This window comes from Actinia tenebrosa, unplaced genomic scaffold (genome assembly GCF_029948245.1).
Source record: "Actinia tenebrosa isolate PJP-AT-01 unplaced genomic scaffold, QUT_ActTen_1.0 PGA_scaffold4__44_contigs__length_22323623, whole genome shotgun sequence".
NCBI lineage: Eukaryota > Metazoa > Cnidaria > Anthozoa > Actiniaria > Actiniidae > Actinia > Actinia tenebrosa.
This window is the reverse complement of record NW_028292581.1, coordinates 19829755-19855185: the sequence shown is the minus strand read 5'-3', so window position 1 is coordinate 19855185 and position 25431 is coordinate 19829755. Positions and strand designations below refer to the sequence as shown.

Genomic DNA, 25431 nt, shown 5'->3' with positions numbered 1-25431 from the left:
TCGGTCAGAGCAGTTTGACCCGGAAATACGTCACAACTTGAAAGCTTTATGGGCATGCCTCGATCCACGCAAGGGCTAATCAACCTCTAAATAAATGCCATTCCCTGGCACGATGAAAATAATTGAAAATTCGCAAATCACTTTGGTAGTTGTAGTAAAATGGTGCCATCGTGGTAAAAATGACAGTTGAAGAATTTTACTCGTTCAACGTAAAGCACTTGCTGATCACATTGAACCAGACTTTGATGGCATTTTTGGATGCACGTTTTTGAATGACGTCACGTTCAGGTTGTTTCAGTTCACTGCGCGCATGCGTTTGAAGATCCCTTGGTCGCATGATCGAGACAATCTTCAAATGGATTGCTGCAGTTTTCCAAATTCTGCGAACTCGGTAGTTGCGAGCTCCATGCTGATATTTGTTTTTTCGCTACCATCAGTCCAAAATATTCAGCCGGTAAATTTTCATGTTCTTGACTGAACATGAAAATGAAGGGGAACCCCCCTTGAAGGTTTGATCTTTTAGATAGAAATATGTCTTATATAAATTTTGCTTAAAAGTATCCACAAAGATCTTCGACTTCCTCTTGTAACCCCAAACCACTAGAAATGCAGAATCACAGGTTTTCCTCTCTTGCGCTAGCGTTTTTGCAGACTGTTCCGCCTTTGAAGTCAAAATTGGGCTCCCTGTGTTGCAAGTTTTCTTATACCATCGTCCACTGCAAGCAGATTCATTCACGATCAACCAACGTAGTTTGAAAAGCATTATCTTCGAAGTTTGAAAAAATTACCTAAAATTCGGGTAAGTACGTATCTTCTTTTCTTGTGCCTTATAGAGAAAAGATATTCTTGGCATAGCAGATCATTCAACCTGTTGTAATTAATTAATCTGATTGAGCAAAAGTCCATCCTCACACGTTTGCTTTGACAAAAAAATATTTTACCCTTCAACAAAATCTATATTTATGAATTGCCCTCCAAACTAGCAAACAAAGATAAGCATCCGTCTGAATGCATGAACCTCTCAAAAACAGCGATTTGGAAAATTTGATCACTCTAGCGCTCGGACTACTCTCCGAGTGATTCAAGGCCGATATGACGCTAGTCTTCTGTCCCCCTCCCCCTAATAAACTCCACTTTTTGTCTTTACCGTCTTTCTTTCTAAGCATTTCTAAGCCATAGAAACTAAGTAAGGCTGTTTTTTTAAAGATTGTTAGAAAGATTATGTAAGTATTATGTTTTTAAATGCACAGATCCGCCATGGTTGACGATATTTGCTTGTGACAAATTCAAATCCTACCTACCCCTCCCCTAAGCTTTATTTAAAAAATAATTATTCTAACCTAGCTCGTAGCCTTCGCTGTTGCATAACTTTACGTAACCAATATTGTTTTAAATCAAATATATTTAACCCCTCGACTGATGAGAAGCTTTTACTCATTTAGGTCTGTGTCAAGTTTGTTTCTGCGTAACTTTTCGACTCAACAAATCATGTTACGAAAAGAAGAGGTCGCGTCCATGAGAATCGACTACAAGACCGAGGGGTTCAGCGAGGACGATCTTGTAGCAAAAGAACCAATGAAACAATTCGATGTGTGGTTTAAGATGGCCCGTGAATCAAAGGATATCCAAGAGGCTAATGCTATGGTTCTGTCGACGTGTGGAAGGTAGGTTAATATCTTGATTCTATGTAGCTCGTAAACCAGTACTTGAATATGTTTCTAAATATTTGTATGTGATCGGAGTTCTTTTCTATTTGTCACGAGAGTTGGGACCAAAACTCCTCGGGAAAGTAGGGTTAAAATCCTGTCGCAACTCGCAACGAGCGACAGAATTTTACCCCTGGGTTCCCGAGAATAGGACCAACATTTTGGGATAAAATAGATGATAAAGCGAGAGAAAAAAAGACACATGGGATCACAAATATAAATAACAGTACCTCTAGAGATGGACCATTAGATAATTGAGGGGGGGGGGGGGGGGGGGCTGTGGCTGCAGAAATTTATGTTGTGCGATATTTTTTTGTAACAACTCCTGCAAGCAATTTTTTGTGTTTGCTTGATATTTCTTCACTGAAAGGAGAGTTTGTGCGGTATTTTTTTTGTACTTAGATGAAGTGCTTGTTCAATATTTTTGTGAGCATTTATGCAGCCCCCCTCTGTTATCTGCATTATTGACGTACATCATCTTGTTACTTTCAGTGATGGACAGCCGTCTGCTCGAACAGTTTTGATGAAAAATTATGATGATCAAGGATTTACATTTTTCACAAATTTTACAAGTACCAAAGGAAAACAACTGGTATGAAAATATCAAATCATTTTTATTTATTGGGGCATATAATTCCTTTTATATAATGCTTGACCTTGGTGTTATAGGTTTTATAATTGTATTTATTATTACTGCGGTTTTCGATAGTATGTGAAGAACTGCACGCTGAAATTTGGTTTTTCGCTGCCGTCAATCAAAAATAATCAGCCGGGTACATTTTATGATCTTGACTGGTGGAAGTAAAAAAACAATTTCACATCAAGCCATTGAAATGTCTGAGTTCGCAGCATATCGAAAACCTTGGTGATTAATTTGTGTGTTGTGTCCCTTCAGTTGAAAGAAACACATCCCTTTTCATTGGTCTGTAACTCATTAGCGAATCTCGCTAGGCTAATGTTTAAGTATACGATGTCCACACCATTCACACCATCCCTTTTGATGTTAGACAAATTTGATAATAAATAGTCTCTCTATTTTTGTTGGTTACTGGGTCACTGCACTCTCCATTTTATTCCTTGAAGGAGCAAGGAATGAGGAACAAGTGGGGTAACAGACAAAACTCCCTAGCCCAGTTTTTCCTCAGGATACTACTGCCATTTAGCAACATTTTCAGGCAGCACTTAGGGACTCTCAAATAAAAGGGGGGATAAGTATTTTTAAATTTATTTGTCCTGTAATGGCTTGGGATGGGGGGGGGAGGTAGGGGACAAAACCAGGTCAGGTTCGTAAAGGTGTCCGATCATCCAAATTTGTATAGTTGCCATATTGAGCCAAACTGTCATTCTATATGGCTTCTAATAATAAGCCTTTTTCCCCTCAGATGGAAAACCCTAAAGCATGCCTGCTTTTCTACTGGCCACCACTACATAGACAGGTACTCAAGGCAATGATTAAATATTAAGTTAAAAATATAATAACAGTTTACAAAAATCACTCCCCATAAGGGACTCTAGCTTCCATGAGGTTTTCTCACTCACAAAATGATAGGGTACTCAAGATTTGCAAAATCTATTATGGTGACGTCAAACGGAATATAAAATCCATTCCTCTGCATGTAATATCTTCATTGTCAATAGTAGTAGACGCTGCCCTAAACAATATGGGAGGGCAGCTGGCTGCTATTTAGCAATTAGTCTTTGAGCCAAAATGGGCTATTAACTCATAGGCCATAGCCCATGAGGGCTAGAGGACTAATTGTTTTAGTCAAATCCAACTAGTCAGTCAAAGATATAGATGCAAACAAGTTTCAAACTTGAGTCGAATGTAATGTTTTGATTTTCAAAGCTGACACTTTTCGCTATTAGTAGGATATAACTTATAGCCTAGTAGTAGTTCATCCAATCAGAATGCAGCATTGATGATAGACCATTAGTTGGATTTGACTAAACAGTTTATCTTTATCTTGTCAGGTTATCATTAAAGGCACAGCTGAAAAAGTATCTGATGAAGAGGCTACTGAATATTTTCATTCTAGGCCAAGAGGCAGTCAGATAGGAGCCTGTATCAGCAGACAAAGCACTGTCATCCCTTCAAGAGAGGTGAGTATAAGTAAACATTTTTAGGGCGGGAGGGGGGGGGGAGGAATGGTAGGATCAAGTCAAATTAAACATGTTCTACATTTTACTCACTATCTTGCTTCTGATTGGATGAGAGCCTACAGCCAATCCATGATATTGTGTGATAGAATTTAACATGATAAGTCATTTAACTGAGAGTTCCAAAAATTCTTATATATATATATATATATTTTTTTTTTTTTTTTGATCTCAACGTTTTTGGCAAGAAATAAAATGACATCATATTTATGGTGCAAAAAGTTTCAGATAAAGTTGCATTTTTTTACTTATTTGGGCCCAGCAGGATATTGTTTGTTCTCTGTTACGTTTCACAGGTTCTTAGTGAAAGAGAAAAGGTTTTGAAAGAACGATATGCAGATGAAAGTATTCCTGTTCCCAAACCAGATTATTGGTAAGCTCAAAACAACAACAAACAAAACAAAAGTCGATCAACAATCAATTAGGCTATGTTCAAATTCAACCTGTGAGCTAGCAAGGTCCTGACCAGGAGCATAGGCAAAGGTATAGAGGCTTTACACCATCAAGTGATGGCAGCCATGACAGGAGGCACAACGTACAATAGAGTCTTTCTCCCCAGGGAAACTAAATTCTCTTGTGTAAATCAGATTAGACCAGATCCAATCATTCCTCCCTCCTGTCATGGCTGCCATCATGTGATAGTGTAGAGGCTTTATAAGGGCTAACATATCCCCTCCTCTCCCCACACACATGCAAGTTCAGGACCATAAAAGCTCCTTTTTGTGTGAAAGATAAGTCTAAGTTCCTAAATAGTTAGTCTACAAGTTACTATGTTGCACCTCCCATATCAATTTCATTTTCATTTTAGATTTTTTAAAGCTTAAAGACTTTAAGAAACTTTTTTTAATGAATTTTAATTAGATTTTTTCATATAATAGCTCTTTTCTTAGGGGGATAGGGAAGGCGAGGGGGATTTGCATTAAGGCTATAAGTTAAGGATTAGGGTCTAAAGTCATTTATTAATTTTTTTAAATTTTAAGATTGCATTGTCTATATTTTCTTGTATTTTTTTCTACCTGCCACATGTATAGTTTTATAGCTTTAAGTTATAGTTTATAGTTTTATTTGTTTCATATATTTTATATTTATATTGTTTTAGGACCCTAGTGCAAAGCACTTATAGTGATCTACAGATTCTCATTCTCATTATTGTTGCTGCAGAGTATCAGTAATTTGAAGTTTGCTCAAGTTTTGATTTCATTTTTGTTTTATTTTCTAGGGGTGGTTTCCTAGTTAGACCAGAAAGTATAGAATTCTGGAATGGACAAACAAGCAGACTTCATAATAGAATACGATTCCGTAAACTCATTCCCAATGAGGAGATTGATAGCAAACTAACTAAATTAGGAACCAATGGCTGGGTATATGAAATGCTATCTCCTTGATCTCTTCCTTTTATTTTCTAATAATTATGTAGTCCCAGAAAATATCCATGCCCCACCTACGGAGGAAATTTGAAATTTTGGAGGGGAGGGGGGGGTCAAAGAAAGAACAAATTATTAGAGTATTTATGGAAGAAAATTGGGGGTATGGGGGCCCCTTTACAAATTCCTCCATAGTAGGGGTATTGCGTATGGATATTTAATTATGGATCTACACTTGGTACATGTATTTTAGATCTATTTTGAAGGGATTGACAGAGCGAACATAGGCCTTTAATAAGATAAAATGCTGTAGCAGCATTTGAAGGTTTAGTGATAGAAATTTTCCTTTTATATTGAACCAAAAAACAAAGTCCCTGTTACGGTGCTTTAACTTGATTAGCAATCAATTAGTTAATCTTGGGACAAATGTTGGAGCCGTTTGTCAGAGCCTAAGTATTTAAAAAGGGAAATTCAAATGAAATAATATGCTGCAGGTCTAACAAGCGTGTTGTCATTTTATTGTACACTTTGTGATTGATTATATAGACTGCACCTATATAATTCTGCTAAAAACGTCCCCGATTTGCACAGGTTTATTTTTATTCTTTGATAAATAACTATTACTATAATTTATCTTAAACTGAAATGAAAGTTGTACATTACAATGTAGAATATGATGTATTGTTATGTGATGGAAACTTAAAAGTAAAATTAATGGCTTTTGATGATTTTTGTTGAGTGATACAGGTAGAAATGAGACCCTAAAGAAGCAAAACGATATTTCCCTGAAGCCTCATACTTCTTCTTTTTTCATGTATGCTTAGAATTATAAAGGCCAGTTTAGACGGTACGATTTTCGCCTACAACTGTTGTATACGACAACCTCGCTCCATCCTACAACTCGACTTGTAGCGTGAAAATCAAGCCTACAACTCGCCTACGACAGACGCGAGGGTGTTGTATACCACAGTTGTAGGGAAGTTGCTCTGGGATTGACTTTATAAAAGAAAGGGGACAGTATCACCTTTAAAAACAGCCACTGAAAAAATACTTAAAGATTAGACTGAGTATATTGTACTTGGGTATCATAGTTTATATCATATGTACATGTTTAGTACTATATACTGTACTTAGGCATCATTTCGTAGAAGAAATGTTTTGATTTGGATAACTTATAAATTATACAAAAAAGTCTTGCAATAAAATTATATAAAAAAAGAAAATTAGTTAAAAAGTAATAATACTATATGAAGCACAAGTTCAAGTGAGGGATGTGAAGATTAGGCTGGCTTGACCAGCAGCTAACAGGGAGGTTTAGATAAGGCTGTCTTGATCAGCTGCCTGAGTGATCAAACAATCGTTTCTGCAACGTTGACATCTCTTGAGTTACTTGAAGTCCATAAATCTCACTTCACTTTGAATGAGAAATTTCCTGGGAAGAGGTCTTGGAGCTGGAGACAATACAACCATGACTTGTCGATCAAGATCCACATTGTTTCTGGATAAATAAAACAAAACAAAACCGAGCCAAATTAGATTTATGGTACTAAGTTTAATATTTTAACATAATTCATCCTTTTGGCTTATCTTGCAATCTTGCAGCAGTTTGCTTCACTGTCGCAAGACAACTGGATCAGCATTGAGTAGGGTTAGCAGTGTGCTTCCAAGACCAGACTGTTGTGCTGGGTTACAACCCCTACTCTTGCAACAGGGGCAGATCCAGGGATCTTGCACAAATTACTTATGATGACCCTCTCCCTCGGAATCCCAAGCCCTTCCCCTCAATAACAAAACAGACCTTTCCAATTACACTGAAAACAATAGTTTTTATCTGGACAAGCTTTCTCTCAGTTTACTTATTAAGCTTTCAAATTTAATTTCAGCCAATTTGAAACGCCATATTTCCACCATTTTCCCATCATTTATGGGTTTCCTGTGGTAATGGTACGAGGAATCCTCAGGGTTCGTACTGAAGTAACCACTTAAAATTCAAGGACTATTCAAGGAGTATACAAGGACCCAAAAATGAATTTTCAAGGAGTATGTTCAGCTAAATATGCCAAGGTTTTACATGGTGGTTGCACATGGCCGACTTTCAGATTTTGACTAGACCTATTTCACAACCATGCAAGTAATGAGTTTTCAAGGAGTTTTGCTAAAATCATAAAATTCAAGAGCTTTTCAAGTGCCCTTGAAAACGTGAATTAAATTCAAGGAGTTTTCAAGGAGTTTAAGGAGTAGCACGAACCCTATAACTGTCACCCCCTTTTAAAAATCCTGGATCTGCCCCTGCGTACAGCACAATGGATTCTTTAACGTCCACCACATACAGGTCAGCAGTAAGTGAAGACAAAAGGGATCTACAGTGTAACGTCCTTATCCAAGAAGATTTGCTGCATGTTATAATAGGAAGTGTAGACTATACTTACACGACAAGGAATCCTACTACATTAGTAGTTACAAGGTCCTCATTCAAAGATTCTGCAGCACTTACTGCCAGTACACAGTGTTTTAAATCATGACCTATAGAAAGATTATTTAGAATTAATAATTAGCCATTAGTCTTCGAGCCAGAATGGGCTATTGACTCATAGGCCATGAGAGTGAGAGAACTAATTGCTTTAGTCAAATCCAACTAGTCAGTCAAATATATAAAGAGATGCAAACAATCAGTTGAAATCTTAAAGTTAAAGTTTTGGGGGTCTTAGAGCCTGACTTTTCACTACTATATACTACGGATCTCACTGAACTGTGGCGACACGTCAAAAATTTGTCTCGCTTCCACACCCTAATTGTCCACTGACACGCCTACTTTTGTTACAGCAGTCGGCGTTCCATCTTTACAGTGCACTGTAATACATGAAAGATGGAACGCTGACTGCTGTAACAAAAGTAGGCGTGTCAGTAGACGAATTAGGGCGTGGAAGCAAGACAAATTTTTGACGTGTCACCACAGTTCGGTGAGATCCATAGTAACTTATAGCCTAGTGGTAGGTCATCCAATCAGAATGCATTATATGTAGCTCTAGAAAGACTGCAAGTTGTCTAGGACAATCACATACTGTTACTGAAATAGAAAGCCCTACACATGAGATATTTTTTTCAATATTGAATATAGACCCCCTTGATGAGCTTCTGCTCTTGGAGTTAATATGAGAATAAATACGTTTAAATATTTTTAAAAAATCATACGATAATGTGTAGTTCCAAAAATTATCCATACCCCCCTCATGGAGAATGAACGCCCTGGAAATTCCAATTTTCTTCCATACAATCTCTGTAATTCTTGTTCTTTCTCTGACCCCCCCACTCTTCGGGAATTCCAAATTCCTCTGTGGGTTGGGTATGGATAATTTCTGGAACTACACAATATGTAACAGTGCTAAAAATGGGCAGTCATTGGAAAATCAGCCAGATTTGGAACTTAAGAGTCAATGTCTGTAAAGGTCGAGAACCATCGGACAGTTGAAAAAAATCGAAATTGCTCATACTTTGCCTAAATAACCTCCCTGGTAAGACATTTTCAAAAATATAACTTTAAGTGCTGGGCGCCTTTTATTTTTGGAGAAATCGCCAAAAGTTGATTTTTGAGCCGAAACGGGCTTGGGCACCCTGTGTCGGATAGGAAAAATCGAAGTTTTCTCGGCGTTCGCACGGCTTCGCGTTTTATTATATCTAGACCATTATTTTTTCGTCGAAAAGGTACGTTCTTCTTCTTGAGTTTCATGCCACAATAGTTTTGCTAGTCCCCATTGTAAATAAATTACAGATTTTTAAAGTGACCCTACTTTGGTGCTTCAGAAAATTCGTGAATTTTCGTCATTTTCAATATGCCTAAATGTGTCGTGGTACATGTACCAGAACTAAATAATTACCACCATGTTATAGCCTAACCCTTCTAAAATAACATATCCAAAGATTGTTGGCGGCCCGCTAATCCTTATTCGCTGAGAGTCCCAAATGTGTCGGTAGTTTTCACCCAAGAAAGCGTTACGCAACGCGTTATTGATTATGCAAGTATCTCATGCTCGCGGGATTTTAACCTGAAAACAACATAAAACAACCACATTTCACACGCCATGACCTCTAGTGATGCCATTTTATTTCTTCTTTCGACTATAAAGTTGAAAAGTACTATTATTTCAGTCTTCTATCATCACTAGTTCCGGTGGTCACGCAAGGCGACTCAAAACATGTTTCCACAACGCCAAGTAGGCCATTAACTATCCAAGAAAAAGATTATTGACATTCTCTATAGTTCGTTTACGCAGTGAACATCCAGAAACTAAAGAAAATAATATGATATCAAATGATTCGATTACATTTGCAATACTACCACTCGTATATCTAGTTCAAATCATGGAATGATATATATACTGTAAGACTGGATCTGTAGTTTAGCGCCGGGTTTAGAGCTGCATTTTTATATGAAACAATAATAAAAAAACTACCAAGAGTGCTATTTATGATGGCAAAAATCAACTGCAACGGCTATCAAAAAATAAAGAAAAAATATAGGACGAATTGTACCCTGTGATTTTTGTTATTAAAGCAACAGTAAATTTCACTGCATGGTCCTACCGATGTTAGAGTGACAACTCTATTTATATCGTAACACAGGTAACCCGATTTCTAGTTCATCAGTTGTTCGTCAAAAATACATTTGGAACATTTTAACTAATACCGATCTTAAGTATATGAAGCGCCTCTTTCTATAAAGGAAAATAAAATAAAGAAATTGGAAAAGCATATAATAAAGAAAGAAAGAAAGGAATGAAAAATGAACGCGAAGGAAAAGTATAGACCCTTGTAAAACATCCTACAATGCTTTATTTTCCGCGTTTGACGTCAAATTTATATTCTTTTGAAATTTGCTCCTTTGAATGAAATTGAAAAGAATAGATTTGACGTCAAACGCGGAAAATAAAGCATTGTAAGTTTTATTAAAAGAGTGTATACGAACTAAATAAAAAGAAAAGAAAAGAAAGGAATAGGAAAACCCTAAATAAAACAGAATAAAATAATAATGAATAAACAAATAGCTTTTTGAGCCTCTAATCTAGCCGGACGCGTGCCATATTTATAGGACAGATTCCAAGAGCTACAACAACATGGCAAAGAAAACGTTTCAAGTGAAAAGAAAGAAATCATATAATAACAAAAAACTACTTATTGCAACTGCAGCTTGCAACCACTTCTTCTAATAATTGCAAATAGGGTGCTTTCCTCTTAACTGGCTTTGCAGGTACATCCAGGTCCAGGTCTTCACACATCATACAAAGCATGTCGACCTTCAACTTATTCAGTTTCGATTCTTTGACCAACTGACACACATTGTACTGGTCGTAAATTACTGGGTGCTGTAGACCAAGGGATGACAACACTGATTCTTTGGCCTGATGGTAGTTTTCTTCTTCTATAGCGGCGCGAGCGTCTTCCTCCGTTACATCTGCCGTCTGATTCCGTGCTTTGGATGCAGTTCTCGAAAAAAATGAGGCTACCTGTTCGACTGAAAGGAACTCTGAGACACTGAACAGTCGCGTACCATCGTCGCCACGGGCACGTCTCATATCTTTTGATACGATCTCAGCACTCAGCTTCCGTCCGGTTTGTTGCCCGATGTTAAATTTCTTTATAAGATATGACTTCTGCTTCTCATTAAACCGGTACGTTTTTCGGGCTTCCTTGAGTGCCCATCCCATATCAAGCGTAGTGCTTGAGCTTCTTTGGGTAGTATCATCAGAGGAAGAAACCATAATTGTTGGAATGGCATCAACATCTTCCTTGAGATGACATGCATACCTTTCTTTTGCTAGGTCTAGCATCGATTGCTTCTCTGGAGTGTTTGTGCAGGATTCTAGGGACAGGTGCTTCTCTAGTGCTGAAGATCTTTGGAAAACACGGAGACAACCTTCTCGAGGACATGAGTAGATTGAAGTCTGTATTTGCTGAGGGACCGCCTCCTCTTCCGCTTCTTGGCTCGGGTCTTTGGTTGTCTGTCTAGCTCTAGATACAACAGGTCTAAAACTGCCGGGTGAAAACTCCACTTCAATCCATTTGATGCTCATATCTGGAAAAGTGATAGAGGAAACCATTAAGAATATCACGACACACTGAACCCTTACGTCACTGCTATACTTACCCTCTTGGATCGTTTCCTTCTTTATCTTCTTGCCTTTACCAATGTTGTAGCCACGCCATGCAATGATACTTTCTTTCTTATATTCGAAGTTATTCAGCTTGCTTATCCCCGGAAGTTTTCCCAGCTGTTCAAGGGAAGAGCTATCAATTCTCGGCACTACAGCAACTCGGACCCCCTCTACTCCTCCATTGGACAGAAGGGCATCTTTCATTTCTAGAGCGTTGGTAACATCATTGCCCTCATTCACGAACAAACGGATATGGCTTTTGCATCTGGCTGCTAGTCGGTCTGCAGGGCCCTTGCCACCTTGGGGGTCGCTGAAGTCAATCCTTGATAATTTGATTTTGGTCGTTCTTTCAATGTACTGGCATGCAAGGATGGTTGCTGCAGAATGGTAGCACCCCGCGTTGTCTTGACGGAAAAACGCTGTTCTTATATCTGGATTATCAGTCTCCAAGGTCTTGAGCACGTTCTGCATGATGACTATGATGGCGGAGCTGTCTTGACTGCAGGAATCAATGATGTGAATAAAACCTTGGGACTGAAGTTCGCCATTGAACCGTCTAAACACCACAGAGATGTGCCAGGATATGCCTCTTTTCCCGAACCAGTCTGATTGGGACTCTTGGTACTGGCGGGGCAGGAATTTCATGGCCCAGTCGTTAACGATCCACACTGTACCATTATCCAGAAGGTTTATGATATCAAGGCGAGCCTCATCTTGTCGGACACTTCTTAGTTGATGGCTTTTCCAAGAATAAATGGCACGCTTTGAAGACTGACAAAGATAGAGACATTCGTCCCTGTCTTCATCTGAAGAAAACTCACATTCATCTATGGCATCTTCTATACTCTTGAGTGTGTCATCAAGGGCGTTACATTGGTCGCATCGTTCTTTATGTTCATGCTTACAATTGCGCTTGAAATCCTTGTCTGCCTTGTCACTCAGTGCGTAGATATAGCAGTGATCTGCAACCTGCGTGTTGTCGCTGACGTGCAGCTGTCGACGAAATATTAACGATTTGTTAGGGTAAAGAAGCAATCAATATTTAAATAATTTATTGTTTATTACCTTGTAGTCTCCTTTCAGATAAAGCTTGCTGACTTTCAAACAATCTTGTGTATTGGAAGCCCAACTCTCACCATCTTTCCTTAAAGGGGACACAGTTTGCACAAGTTCCGCCAAGTCGTCAAATGCTCGCGCCCCTTGTGCTGCAAAATAATCCAGGCCCTGGAGTGATTTCCGCACAGACGCACTGCATTCATCAAGTATTCTGAGCATGGTACTCCTGCTGAATGGTTTAAAGTTTGATTCCTCGCAGTATTTAGAATATTGGGTAACAATCCTTTCAGGCACCATTGAACGAATGATATTTGGCACGGTTATTGTTCTCCCTGATGACATTTTTAATTGTCTTTCTCCAAAAGGCAAGTCCTGTACAATATGAGGGCTGGTTATAAAACTTAGAAAATGTTCCAACTGGTGGTGGCTTATGCGAAGGCGAGGCGTTCTTTTTACAGGAACTGGAGTGCTTCTTCCATATTGAAGACGATGAAGATTAGCCATAGTGTATCGATAACGGGTTAGCTCTGGAATGTATTCTGAGGCCACGCTAAAACTGGCAACGTCAGAGAAGGTAGACAACACTTGTCGGCGAGTATCCCAGCTATCCGCGTTTTTATAAGCATCTGCCAAAGCATCTAAATATCCCCTTTCTGATGGTAAGTGAGTAAGACCAAACGCTTTGCTCATGTTTTTGGATATCTGTAAAGCTTGCCACAGGTGAGCTGCATTCTGGGGAGATATTGCATTAAGAACAGAAACTATGACATCACACGTCCTCTGCACATATCGCCGCTGTGTTCTCTCTGTAACTTCTTCCCAATCAAGCATTGGCTTCACAATAGGCTCCAGCTGACATGCTATCAAGAATCTGTTTAATGCAAGGACAGCAGAAGGGAATTCGGGTGCCTCGCCAGAAGAAGATGCAGTACTCATGGTGTCTGGAGAAAATACGCTCAGTGTGTCATCATGTTCAGTTATTTCGAGTTTTCTCATTGCCTCTGTTATCTCGTCAGAAGTATCCGTACTTTTCTTCTCCTCTTCTTGCTCCTATTAAACAAACAAGAAATAATTTTCCACTTTTCATTTTTGCGTCGACTATACTGCTATATGCAGACTGAAAAATATCATGATAAACGTAATTTCTATTTTAACTGAATAGAGGTTCAAGCCTTTAAAAAATTAAAGAAATCTCTTGACTCCTTTCGGTGTCGAGATTAGGAGATTGAGATATTCTCCACGATGTACAACGTTAATGAGTTAACTACGAACAGTACAAAGGAGCTATCTAGCGCTGTCAAAGGGGTACGAACAGCCCTGCCTCTGTTCCTCCTCTCTCCCGCTATGCATGCAGTTTTACATCAGCATACCTCCAGGTAAAAAGTTACCTGTTCTGTTTCTGATGGTTGGTCTTCAGGCATATCAGAACTCGGCTCGGTTGTCTCGGCTACATGTAAGTCGAAATGAGTCATTTGTTTATTCAAGAAGGTTTTACATCTCTTGCAAATCACTACAGACAAAATAATAAAATTCACCGTCGTCAGTACTGTCAGGTCTGGAGAAGAACGATAGTACTGATTGCTAATGTACGGAATAGACTATCGAAATCATTCCCTTCTGGACAGCAACAAGAATAAAACAACAACAAACAAGTGGCAATTAACGAAACAGTGCGAAAAGAGAAATTTCTCGTCCAGGCTTCCGCCCAATACTTAATTTTGGGTTAATTATGGAAGGATTATTTGTTATGACGGGGGAGGGCGGGGGGGAGCATGAAGATTTCTAATTTTGAAATATGAAATCATGTTCAGGGCACCCCCCCCCCCCCCTTCCCCTTTGCACTTGCCATATTTTATGTCCCTCCCACCCCACCCCCAGTATAGTGTAAAAAATTCAAAGTCCTCCCCTTCCAATAACATTAAACATAAAAAGCCCCCCGCTTATACCTTTCAGTATTTTTAGGGCCCTTCCTTAAAATATTCATGGCCCCATTCGTCATATTAAACTAACTGAAACTACCCTTATCCACGCCAAATTTACGGTGATCATTCGTTAGTGTACTCACGTGTTCCTACTGGAAGGAGAGTCTCTGTTTGATTAAAAACGTATGAGGAAATAGAAGTTGTCACTCCACACTGGCCTTTAACAGATGACGATTTGTGGGCAGCAATGCCGTCTGGTATTGCACATCGAGTTTTATTGCATCTCCAGCGAACACCAAACTTATCACGGTGAAGAGGACAGATTGTCATTTGTGGATGTTTTTCATCAACATTGAATATTCCTTAAAAGAAAATAAATTCGTCTTGAATGTTTATAATCTATATGCACTAGAATTTAAAAACTACATTTTCTGTTGTTATTGCAATATACAAAACTGATTTTCACTTACCTGCCCGAGCAAGAAGTAATTTGAACTCGGAAGAAACACCGGAGTCATCGCTGACTTTATGTAAAGAAAGGTGATTGGAAACATCTTTTTGGCAACTTTCAAGGGTGGTGCATTCTGTAATAGATTCATTATACGAACTGGGTCCGCACAAACCACCAACTAACGCAGAGTAGTTGCAGGAGCTCATGCTACTACGAGCACAATGGTGGCACTGAACATGCTTTACTTTCACAGTTGATAAGTACTGATCAATATTGCGCAAAAGTTTAACTGGTGTTCTGTAGTGTATTGCGCAAAAAAATAACATTAGTGTAATTACTTTCATCCGGTCTTCTGCTTAGTAAACTGTCACGGATTGAGTCAAAAATTGCGCAAACAAAAAACAACGGTAAATTAGTTTTAACTGGCTTTCTGTATGGTAAAATGCCAGTCAAAAGTTACGTAAAAAAAAGAACACCACATAAACTACTTACTTTCATCTTGTTTTCTAGTCAAAAATTACGCAAAGAAAAATAACAACAATAAATTAATTTTAGCTGGCCTTCTGTTTGGTAAAATGCTAATCAAAAGTTGCGCAAAAAAATAACATCGCTCAAGTGTAATTACTTTCATCTGGATTTCTGTTTAGTAAAATGTCAGTCAAAAATTGCGCAAAAAAAAAAAAACAACACTGAATTAGTTTTAACTGGCCTTCTGTATGGTAAAATGTCAGTCAAAAGTTACGCGAAAAGATAACATCGCATCAAGTGTAATTACTTTCATCTGGATTTCTGTTAAGTAAAATATCCGTCAAAGATTGCGCAAAGAATGTAACACCGTTTATTCCCTTATACAGTAATGGACCTTTGGGCCCAAAATCTTGGAAAACAAAAATATTTTACTCAGAAAAAACAAATTTACTTTGAAAAATTGATGTTACCTACATACGAGGTACTTAATCTAATGCAACAATTGTTTTCGTTAGAGGCTGTTATGGTACTATTGAGTTACGGTCTAGTCCGAGTGTCATTTCGGATGACTGGTCAATCTGCCAAGAACCGAAAGACAAAATACAACATTCAAGTGGACAATTGTATTTTGATGGAAATGTTCCATTACAACACTTCTTAACTATCCATTGATAATGTGCAACAAACAAATGTAGTGCATCTGTAAGACGTATTTATCCTTGGCGTTGTGGAAACATGTTTTGAGTCGCCTTGCGTGACCACCGGAACTAGTGATGATAGAAGACTGAAATAATAGTACTTTTCAACTTTATAGTCGAAAGAAGAAATAAAATGGCATCACTAGAGGTCATGGCGTGTGAAATGTGGTTGTTTTATGTTGTTTTCAGGTTAAAATCCCGCGAGCATGAGATACTTGCATAATCAATAACGCGTTGCGTAACGCTTTCTTGGGTGAAAACTACCGACACATTTGGGACTCTCAGCGAATAAGGATTAGCGGGCCGCCAACAATCTTTGGATATGTTATTTTAGAAGGGTTAGGCTATAACATGGTGGTAATTATTTAGTTCTGGTACATGTACCACGACACATTTAGGCATATTGAAAATGACGAAAATTCACGAATTTTCTGAAGCACCAAAGTAGGGTCACTTTAAAAATCTGTAATTTATTTACAATGGGGACTAGCAAAACTATTGTGGCATGAAACTCAAGAAGAAGAACGTACCTTTTCGACGAAAAAATAATGGTCTAGATATAATAAAACGCGAAGCCGTGCGAACGCCGAGAAAACTTCGATTTTTCCTATCCGACACAGGGTGCCCAAGCCCGTTTCGGCTCAAAAATCAACTTTTGGCGATTTCTCCAAAAATAAAAGGCGCCCAGCACTTAAAGTTATATTTTTGAAAATGTCTTACCAGGGAGGTTATTTAGGCAAAGTATGAGCAATTTCGATTTTTTTCAACTGTCCGATGGTTCTCGACCGTTACAGACATTGACTCTTAATGTCTGACATTTGCCCTGCCAGTAATAATGGGCCACAAAGGAGGTATGACCAAGCTAAAACTAATTACCAGCAAATTACCAGGCATTACATTTTAGGGCCCTGCAATATAATTAAATAAATGTAACAAAGTGCTATTAATACATACTTGGTACAACAGCAACTAGCTTTGTCTGGTTATCATCTTGTGCCATCCCAAGAGGCAAACATGAATCTGGAACAACAGGGGCTGAAAAAACAATAAATTATAATAATATTCAGCAGATATAACTAGCTAAAAACTAGTGTGAGCTGCGTCTGTGTTTCTAATGAAACAGTAATGATAAAAAGGTAAATTATACACCGTGAATTATACTGACGTTTCGGACACTAGTCCTTCGTCGGAGTAAAAGAGAAAGAGGTGGTAGAAAGGAGTGTTTATAATATGATAGAATAAGACAAAAGAAACCAATGAGAACAAGGTAGGCAAGGAAACAAAAACAAACAATCAAAAGACAAAAGAAAGGGTTAGTTGAAAGCAATTTAAGCATTCATTAATCCCATTGGGACTAAGAGTGCCCAATAGGCAAATAAGCCTCATTTCTTTGGTCTTGCGACAATCATGTTATAATATATTCAGGATAACTGGATTGTGATTACCAAAGTCACAGTTAGATAACAAAAAATAATATTAAAATTCAATCAATACATTATTTTAAAAAATTCAACAGAGACTGACCTCCAATCTTAAAAAGTTTAACATCAGCAAACTTTACTTCAAAGGAGTGAGGATAGAGATTTCCCTGTTGTCCGTAAAAATAACTTCTTATTCTTTCATCTCTAACATTGCGTCTGGTTTCTTGGCTTCTTACCACCACCTATGTTGTTGAATAAAATAGGCATTTTTTCATGACCAAATTTATCTTATTCTAACTATGGTGAACGATATAATAGCTAATGCTAAGGCTGCGTTCATAATGTATGGCAGAGGGGGGGGGCAGGTGAAATCCTTAAATGACAAACAAATTCTTAAGACCCCCCTTGAAGTTCCCCCAAAAATAACTACCCCCCCCCCCCCCCGGGCAATCTCTCGTAGCTTCTTCTAATAATTTTGCATCCCCCCCAATTCTCTGAAAAAAATTTTCAAATCCCCCATTTTACTTGTAAAAATTTTTCAAATCCCCCCTAAATTTCACCTGCCCCCCCCCCCCCCCCCCCTCTGCCATACATTATGAACGCAGCCTAAAGTGCTAATGAGCAATATTAGCTTGTTTTCCATTGTATTCATTATAGCGTTCTTTAAAACAGATACTGTGTAGTTGTTTGTGGGACAAGATTTTAATTGTGTAGTGTGGTATACAAACTAGATAAAATAATGAGAAAACAATGAAATGAAAAGTAACTTACCCCTCCTGATTTGGGAAGGTGAACTATTTGTAGTTGATCAGAAAATTGCTTTTTTAGATCGTTGTACAATCGTTCTTGGTCCAGAACCACAATTACATTCACTAGAATAGAAAATGTGTAAACCTATTAGAATTGAATATATCCATCTGGGCCTGGTTGTATGATGCCTGGATAATGCTATCCAACAGATAAATCTTATCCAGTCAATAAATGTATTAATGGATAACAGCATCGACTTATCCACCAGATAGCACTATCCAGGCTTTGTACAACCGGGCCCAGCTATTTGATGATGATAATGATAATAATAATAAATAATAATAATTTATTCAAAATGATAATAATAATAATAATAATAAATAATAATAATAATAAATAATAATAACAAATTTTGACAGGATGGCCATTTTAGTTATAACATTTTAGTTAACTGCTATCACTATGGGTCCTGTGATTTATGATAATGCAATAAATAAATAGAAAGTATAAAAAAGTGTAAAAATGTAAAAAGTTTAAAATACTGACATGCCAGATGTTGTTTATTTATTTCCTTATTCATTTATTATTTATTTCTCCACTGCAGGGACAATAAAAGAGGAAGAAAGATAGCAACAAATACTAAAACATGACAAAAAACTAAAGCCCAGCATTACCTTTGAATTCCTTGGCGGCATGCACTAATGTTCTGTAACCCAATCCAGTCACCCAACCACAGGTGTTTATCACACAGCCACTTGCTTTAGCTATTTGAATAAAATATTACAAAGACATGTATCTATTAGTTTAAACCTCACATAAGAGAAGAGGTAAGGGGATTGAAGGGAAGAAGAGGGATTGTTTCTTCAATTAATATCCTGGGTTGCTAACTGGATTGGATATTAATGTTCAAACATTGAAACCGCAGACACTTAGACAGCGAGAACCAATCAAAATCCTGTCTTTGTTTTAATGAGGGTAGCACTTTTAAAATAGCCAGTAACTAACAAACTGTGACCCTCGTTCCATGATCAAGTTCAAATTTAGGAGTTGATTTTTGACATAAGGGTACATACAACACTGAGTCTGACAGGACTCGGCCCTGGGTTGTATCAATGAGAGGCAGGTGCTCTCAGCACTATGCCACCTTGCTTTCACAAAAGATCTAGAATGAATACAATCACAAACCAGCAGAAAAGCCTTTCAACATATCTCTTCATTCACATGAGGAAATAACAATGGCTGTTATCATTCTATATTTTTTTAGATGTCTAACTGGTCTATATGTGGCCCCAGTCTCAGCTCACACAGTAAAGCTTTTCTGTAAATGAGATAGCAACTGGATATTTTCTGAATGGTTTCTTCAGAATCTAGGTCTAAAATTCACATACATGTAAGTGCCACACCCTTAACAAGGCACAGCAAATACACAAATTTCTTTGAGGCAATACAAAATGCATAGTTCTGTATCAAAAGTATTGCTGTGTGATTGTTATCATTGTGCAATATTGGAGCTTTCTGACCAAGACTGACCAATTTGATTGAATGCATTTCATTAAATTCTATGCCATTTGCTATGATGTTTTTATCTTCATGGAAAATTCCAAAATTCCTTTGCCAAGACTGCCTACAGAGATATACAAGAGGGAGTAAAATGTCTGTGATATCCAGCTGTGCCTCCCAGGGAGAACAACTAATCAGAAATAATTCTTTAATAAGACTATTAGACTATCCTGTAGTTCCAGAATTAATTATAATCAGAAAATATAAAATAATTTATATATTCATAATAATTTGTCTTATCAACGATAGATTTAATAAATATGATATAAATCTATGGTTGATAAGACAAATTATTATGAATGTAACAACAACCAGCAAGGAACTATTTTATTTATATATTATTTCAATTTGTAAAGTAGTAAAATAAGTTGATGTATTTTAGGTAGTTTGTCGTAATTAAAGCTTTCTATCTATTTTGTAGACCTGTGGCAAGATTGCCCTTCTAACTTCTTAGCATTCGTATATGAATTTTGCTAAAAAGTTTTGGATTTTTTCATTCAGGCTGATAAGAAAATGGAATTTATAGTTTTCACTTTTCATTTCAAATTAATTATTGTTTGTTTGTAATTGTGTTAATTTTTCATTGTAGTTCCTATCGTTTGTATCTCCTGTAATTTTGTTCTTTCTCTGCCCCCATCCCCTTCCCCACCTCTCAGAAATTTAAAAAAATTCTATTTTGGGGGGAGGGTATGGTAATTTCTGGAACTACATGTACACATTTTACATTCTCATCATTCGGTTTCATCTGTCTTTTAAAAATAATAGTAATATATTCTCACTGAAGCCATTATCACATCGCAGTATGATTAAGTTATGGGGCGAGATCCGCGATGATGATGAGGCAAACAGTGAGAATAGACGAGAACGCCACCGCCACCAGGCTTAGGGGTGGGTGGGTGGGGCAAAATTTGTCCTTCGAAGCTCCAAACGACGTTATGCAATGAGTCATGTGTGTTGACTTAATTTATACTGTTTGGTGATAATTTATTCAGTGAGAATAGTAACGAAAGCTTACCCTTTTTGTTTTTCTCAAATCTTTTGAAGACATTATCAGCAAGTTTAGATGTCAGCTTATTGTAAAGTTTCTCATTTGGTGCTGGTGAAGTATGACCGAAGAGATATACCAGAGGTGCTTGCAGGGAAAATCCTTGGAGGAAGAATAATGAAATAATTAAAATAATTATGCCTTTATTTACACTTCATTATAATACATTACAAAATGAAAAAAATATAAATATATAATAAGTGCAGAAGAGGAGAACTAGTATGGCAATTTATTATTGCTTAATGGGAAAATAAAATACACTGTCAAAATGCTATAAGCAAATTAAGTAATCTTAAAGAATTACGATCAGTAAGACATCTAATATGGACTTGAACAAAAAATTATTAAAGATAAAAATTTGTTTTTAATTAAGCTACTTTTATCATTACTAAGCATAATACCGAGCACCATAACAGCTTTAACTGTCATTACCTTCTTCAATGTCAGCAGGTCGCTCAATCAGTAAAGCTCCTAGGTTTAAGAAAGACAGAAGAAAATTTATTTTCTAATATTTGAAAATAAACCTTTATGACATTTCAAGATATTGCATTAAAAACCATGTACAAACACCAGTATGAAACTAAAATAAAAAACAAAAAAAAAAACTTTTTTTTTATAGTGGGATACATATTCAGTACACTGGTTCTCCAAATTAACCCACTCACTCACACACACTACCACTTCATTAATATTCTATGATACAACTTTCAACTCACATGATGTAGCAAAAACATAATTTGGGCTTCCTGTGGAGAAAACAAGTATATGCCCCCCCCCCCCCCCCCCCACTCATAAAAGCAATAGACCTCTTTTGCTATGACATAATGTTTTCCCATTTCAGACCACATGTCATTCGTCATTCCCTAGAGTATCATTTCTTTGCGCTCGGTTGCACATGAGAAGACACATGAATATGGATACAGCTCAAACAAATAATCTTATTCTCAAGGGAATGACACCAATATTACCCCAAGCCGAAGAGGTCTATTTAAAAAGATTTTTTAATGGCATAAAACATTCTGATGAAAACTTACCTATTGAACCAGGAACACCTACTGTGCCCTATGATGTTGAAAAATATGCAAAAATCATTAATTAAATTTAACTTGCTGTAGTGGAGAGGGATGGAATAGCGAGACTGGTTAGAAAAACCAGGTATATAAGTAGTGTAAAAGTCAACAGCAAAACAATATACAAATTTATTTATTCATTCATGTGCCAACCAGAGCACCATTTGCTACTGCTATAATAATAGTTCTCTTGTTTTGATTTGAGAAAAGATTCCTCATGCCAGTGTTTGTAAACCATGAATATTGCTATTAATAAACAAAGAGTCTGGACTTTTCTTTCTGACATCTAATCCTTTGGCCTCTGTAAATCAAAAAATTACCAGTACTGACCCCAGGACTTAAAATTACAGACCATCAGTTGCCGGTCATGCATGGTCACCAGCCAAATTAGTCTTACTTTAGCTCAAAGTTACTGGTCAGAATGCTAGAAAAGCAAAGATTTGACCAGACAAGTTCCAATATTCTGGCTGAACGTTGTGAGATAACTAGCCATTTTTTTAAAAGCCCTGTACTATAACACAGAATGTTGGCAATTTGACTAGTGGAACCAAAAATAACCCAAAAATCTAGTATTCACAATATATTAAATAGTTATTATTCTATACCTGTCCAACATCCAAGTCAACAAACACTGGCCGTCTACCTGTTCTTACAGCGTAGTTTAATAGAAGCCTACACACAGTGGATTTCCCAACATCTTTTGGACCTACGACCATCACCTATAAATATTCACAACATATACAGTGGATTATAGAAACATTTTCTACCATTATACCAGGCATACTTGATATTGGTCTCAAGAGACGGAAGGGTGTCGGAGGTAGCTCCAACCAACATACATTTGTGTTCTTGTAAACATCTGTCTACATCATAAATTGTCTGATCTGATATTGCACCCAAAAAGAGAGAACTCTGCTACTCGGCCACCCCAGACATTTACACGCGTTTGGATCTGCCCGGATAGGCCCGGTGAGTGTGGCTCATAATACTTGTAAACAATCGACAAGTTTTGGCACCTTTTGAATCATACACGTGTTTAAATGATGTCAACATGTTTGATTGATGGCAGCTCCTATTGCAAAGTGCACGTCGTGATTTTTGTCTGAGGTGGCCGCGTAGCAATGCGGTAATTTAAAAATTTTCACTAGCTGAAAGGAACTTTGAAAAAAATGACCTTCCTGATACTTGTCGAACACTCTCACCATTAATAAGCTACAGGAAAGAATCATGATGAGTGGTTATTTACTGGGTTTATTTTCTAATTTTTTCCGAGTTCCTATCAGCTAGTGACAAATAAAAATAAAATAATCATTTCTTTACTTTCCTAGCTATAAATAGATTTCATCATTAAAGAAACCATGGGGGGTGACTCCAAGATACTTAAAAATATCACTAATAAACATCTGCTGCAATGAAAGTCTGCTATTAGTTTCTTACCCTTGGTCCAAGTTCTGGGTTTTCTGGTTTGTCTGCCTTTTCTCTCATTTGCTCTAGTGCCATGTGAAAATTCAGATACATAACCATTGGTGTCTCTTTGGAGATATAGGCTACCTCAACAGGCCCAATAATGTAATTATTGTCAAAGAATTTTATCCAAAACTAATATCTCAGCAAACTAAACCACAGGTAGCCCAACTTGAAAAAACAAACACAAACATAGTTGTGGGAAGTAAAATCACTCCACAAAGATAATAGAGACAGGGCAGCTTTAGTCATATCTCGCTTCTGGCTCAACATTACTGGTTTAAATGACCAGCAAGTCAAAGATTTGGCAGAACAAGTTCCAATTCTGGGGGGACATTGTCCGATGTCCAGCTGTTGCTTTAAGCCCTGTATTAATAACTTGGCTTTTCATCATTATTGATCAAAAAGTGTGTTCAATGCTTGATAGAATGCCATTGGTTTTCATAAGATTTATTTGGTTCTGACTATTTACTTGCTGACAGACTTACACACTCAATGACATTAGTGGCTATCACTTCTAGATCTCTAGAAGCAGTAGCCACAAAAACTATCGTCTTGACAGTGGCTATTCGTATGGTAGCCGTATGCTGACTCATATTTGCTATTCATACGGCAGTGGGACTTTGGATTTTGAAGATACCAAGAATCGAAACCCTAACCCTAAACCTAATCCTAAACCTAACCACTAGACCATGAAGTGAATTTGCTTGGATAGTCATATTTAAATGATGTATCATCAGCACGTGGACATAAATATTTATCATATTTTAATTTTTGCTATTTTTGACTGCCATACGAATAGCAAATACAAGTCGGCATCTACCGTATGAATAGCCACTGTGTATCATCTTCATTAAAAAAATCTTAAATATTTCTGGCATGAGGCAGTGGGTTGCCTGTGGCATAACTGACAAACCATAGTTCAATTAACTTATGGACAAACCCAGCATTTTATCTGTAAACAGTTCCTGGAATTCAAAAAGAATTGTTTTGAAGTATTATAGCAAATTCTTGTGAGTATTATAAAGCTTAGTCATAAAATGATAAAAGGATATCTCAATAGAACAGCCTTGCCAAGTAAAAACAGCAAACTTTGATCCTTCTTTGAACGAAAACTTTTTATTCTTGACTAACTCTGTTCCAAAGACTTCCGCAAGACCTGACAACAGCTGAAATGAGAAATAATGTCATTTGACTGGCAATAATCCAAGAATTCATACGATTATTTGAAGTTTTAAAAATTTTTGATAAAATAACTATAGCTAAAAATCTTACCACAAGGTTCACTCCTTTGCTATCCTCAGAGATTTCTATACGGAGTTCTGAGTCTTTTTCTAGTTTCCATTGGTGTCTTTCCTCTGTCTGGTAACGAACGAACATGAAAATGTCGTAGTGTCAACATATCTAGATAACGCTTTTTTTCTTGGAACTATAACGTTCAAGAATAATTTCGAACTTCTTGATTAAAACTAGTTAATAAACCTCACTTACCTGTCTTCTGTCTTCATCAACATCCATTTTTAGGTTTCAAAGAGCAGCAGTAAAACTAATGAATTTTATCCATGAATTTTTAGATTTTATAGAAGAATAAATAGATGTAGAAGAAAGAATCGTTGCGTCAGCGTTGATTCTAGCGTTGATAGCTTTTTTAGCATCCTTCTATACCCAGACCCTTCCGCTTGAAACGAGAAAGATCTGGAACGAGAATGGCTCTGAACAATATCTCCTTAGCAGGGGAGGGAGAAATTATGCAAAGTCAAAGAAGCTGAATAAATTTTTCGTTTAAAGCAGCATTACGAAGACAAAATTTTCACATTCAAAGGAAAAAGTTTGAGCTTTTCATTAAATGACTACAAATCTTTCTATTCGAATGCATAATGTATGAGTCAGAAGGGACAAAAATCCCGTCCCTTTCCCTATTAAGGTTATTTTTGGTCTAGGCTTTTGGCGGGAAACTATGACGCGCGCGCGCGCTGGTTCGTCATAAAGGAAGAGTTGCCGCTAACAGATGCTTCAGTTGCCGTGTGACCCTCGTAGTAGGAAGAGGTAAGCAAGGTTTAAGCGTTTTTTTATGGACTTTAAGACCATATAACTTAAAGGAATTGCCTTAAAATTAGATAATTATATTAATATTTGCTTAACAAGAGTTA

General features: G+C 37.2%; 3 protein-coding genes across 3 annotated transcripts; 1 reads left to right on the top strand and 2 right to left on the bottom strand.

Moving 5' to 3' along the window:
* Positions 1–740: 740 nt before the first annotated feature.
* On the top strand, positions 741–5730 carry LOC116304490 (pyridoxine-5'-phosphate oxidase). Its single transcript, XM_031714233.2, has 7 exons — positions 741–799; positions 1443–1664; positions 2199–2298; positions 3089–3142; positions 3678–3806; positions 4160–4236; positions 5083–5730. The coding sequence occupies exons 2-7, from the start codon at positions 1489–1491 to the stop codon at positions 5246–5248; spliced, it is 702 nt and encodes a 233-aa protein (XP_031570093.1). The 5' UTR covers positions 741–799; positions 1443–1488; the 3' UTR covers positions 5249–5730.
* Positions 5725–24926, bottom strand: LOC116304488 (protein CLP1 homolog). Its single transcript, XM_031714229.2, has 14 exons — positions 24773–24926; positions 24557–24643; positions 24337–24450; positions 23255–23386; positions 22423–22536; positions 21782–21809; positions 21180–21218; positions 20718–20849; positions 18817–18906; positions 18164–18264; positions 17496–17634; positions 16926–17006; positions 7657–7750; positions 5725–6725 (listed from the first exon to the last, which is right to left on the bottom strand). The coding sequence occupies exons 1-14, from the start codon at positions 24797–24799 to the stop codon at positions 6614–6616; spliced, it is 1290 nt and encodes a 429-aa protein (XP_031570089.2). The 5' UTR covers positions 24800–24926; the 3' UTR covers positions 5725–6613.
* Positions 10143–15113, bottom strand: LOC148907437 (uncharacterized). The gene is made up of 6 exons (XM_089036166.1): positions 14825–15113; positions 14498–14716; positions 13821–13942; positions 12442–13482; positions 11370–12369; positions 10143–11297 (listed from the first exon to the last, which is right to left on the bottom strand). The coding sequence occupies exons 1-6, from the start codon at positions 15009–15011 to the stop codon at positions 10393–10395; spliced, it is 3474 nt and encodes a 1157-aa protein (XP_088892292.1). The 5' UTR covers positions 15012–15113; the 3' UTR covers positions 10143–10392.
* Positions 24927–25431: the final 505 nt, after the last annotated feature.

What these genes read in the sequence shown, in the direction of transcription:
- LOC116304490 (XM_031714233.2), top strand. Translation starts at nt 1,489, where the DNA reads ATGTTACGAAAAGAAGAGGTCGCGTCCATGAGAATCGACTACAAGACC. An exon ending in GTTCTGTCGACGTGTGGAAG is followed by an intron (nt 1,665 to 2,198) that starts GTAGGTTAATAT and finishes TGTTACTTTCAG; the next exon opens with TGATGGACAGCCGTCTGCTC. An exon ending in CTGTCATCCCTTCAAGAGAG is followed by an intron (nt 3,807 to 4,159) that starts GTGAGTATAAGT and finishes TACGTTTCACAG; the next exon opens with GTTCTTAGTGAAAGAGAAAA.
- LOC148907437 (XM_089036166.1), bottom strand. Translation starts at nt 15,011, where the DNA reads ATGAGCTCCTGCAACTACTCTGCGTTAGTTGGTGGTTTGTGCGGACCC. An exon ending in ATTACTTCTTGCTCGGGCAG is followed by an intron (nt 14,717 to 14,824) that starts GTAAGTGAAAAT and finishes TTTTCTTTTAAG; the next exon opens with GAATATTCAATGTTGATGAA. An exon ending in GAAGGAAACGATCCAAGAGG is followed by an intron (nt 11,298 to 11,369) that starts GTAAGTATAGCA and finishes TCACTTTTCCAG; the next exon opens with ATATGAGCATCAAATGGATT.
- LOC116304488 (XM_031714229.2), bottom strand. Translation starts at nt 24,799, where the DNA reads ATGGATGTTGATGAAGACAGAAGACAG. An exon ending in GGCAAGGCTGTTCTATTGAG is followed by an intron (nt 23,387 to 24,336) that starts ATATCCTTTTAT and finishes GACAATAATTAC; the next exon opens with ATTATTGGGCCTGTTGAGGT. An exon ending in TGCCGCCAAGGAATTCAAAG is followed by an intron (nt 18,265 to 18,816) that starts GTAATGCTGGGC and finishes TTTCTATTCTAG; the next exon opens with TGAATGTAATTGTGGTTCTG.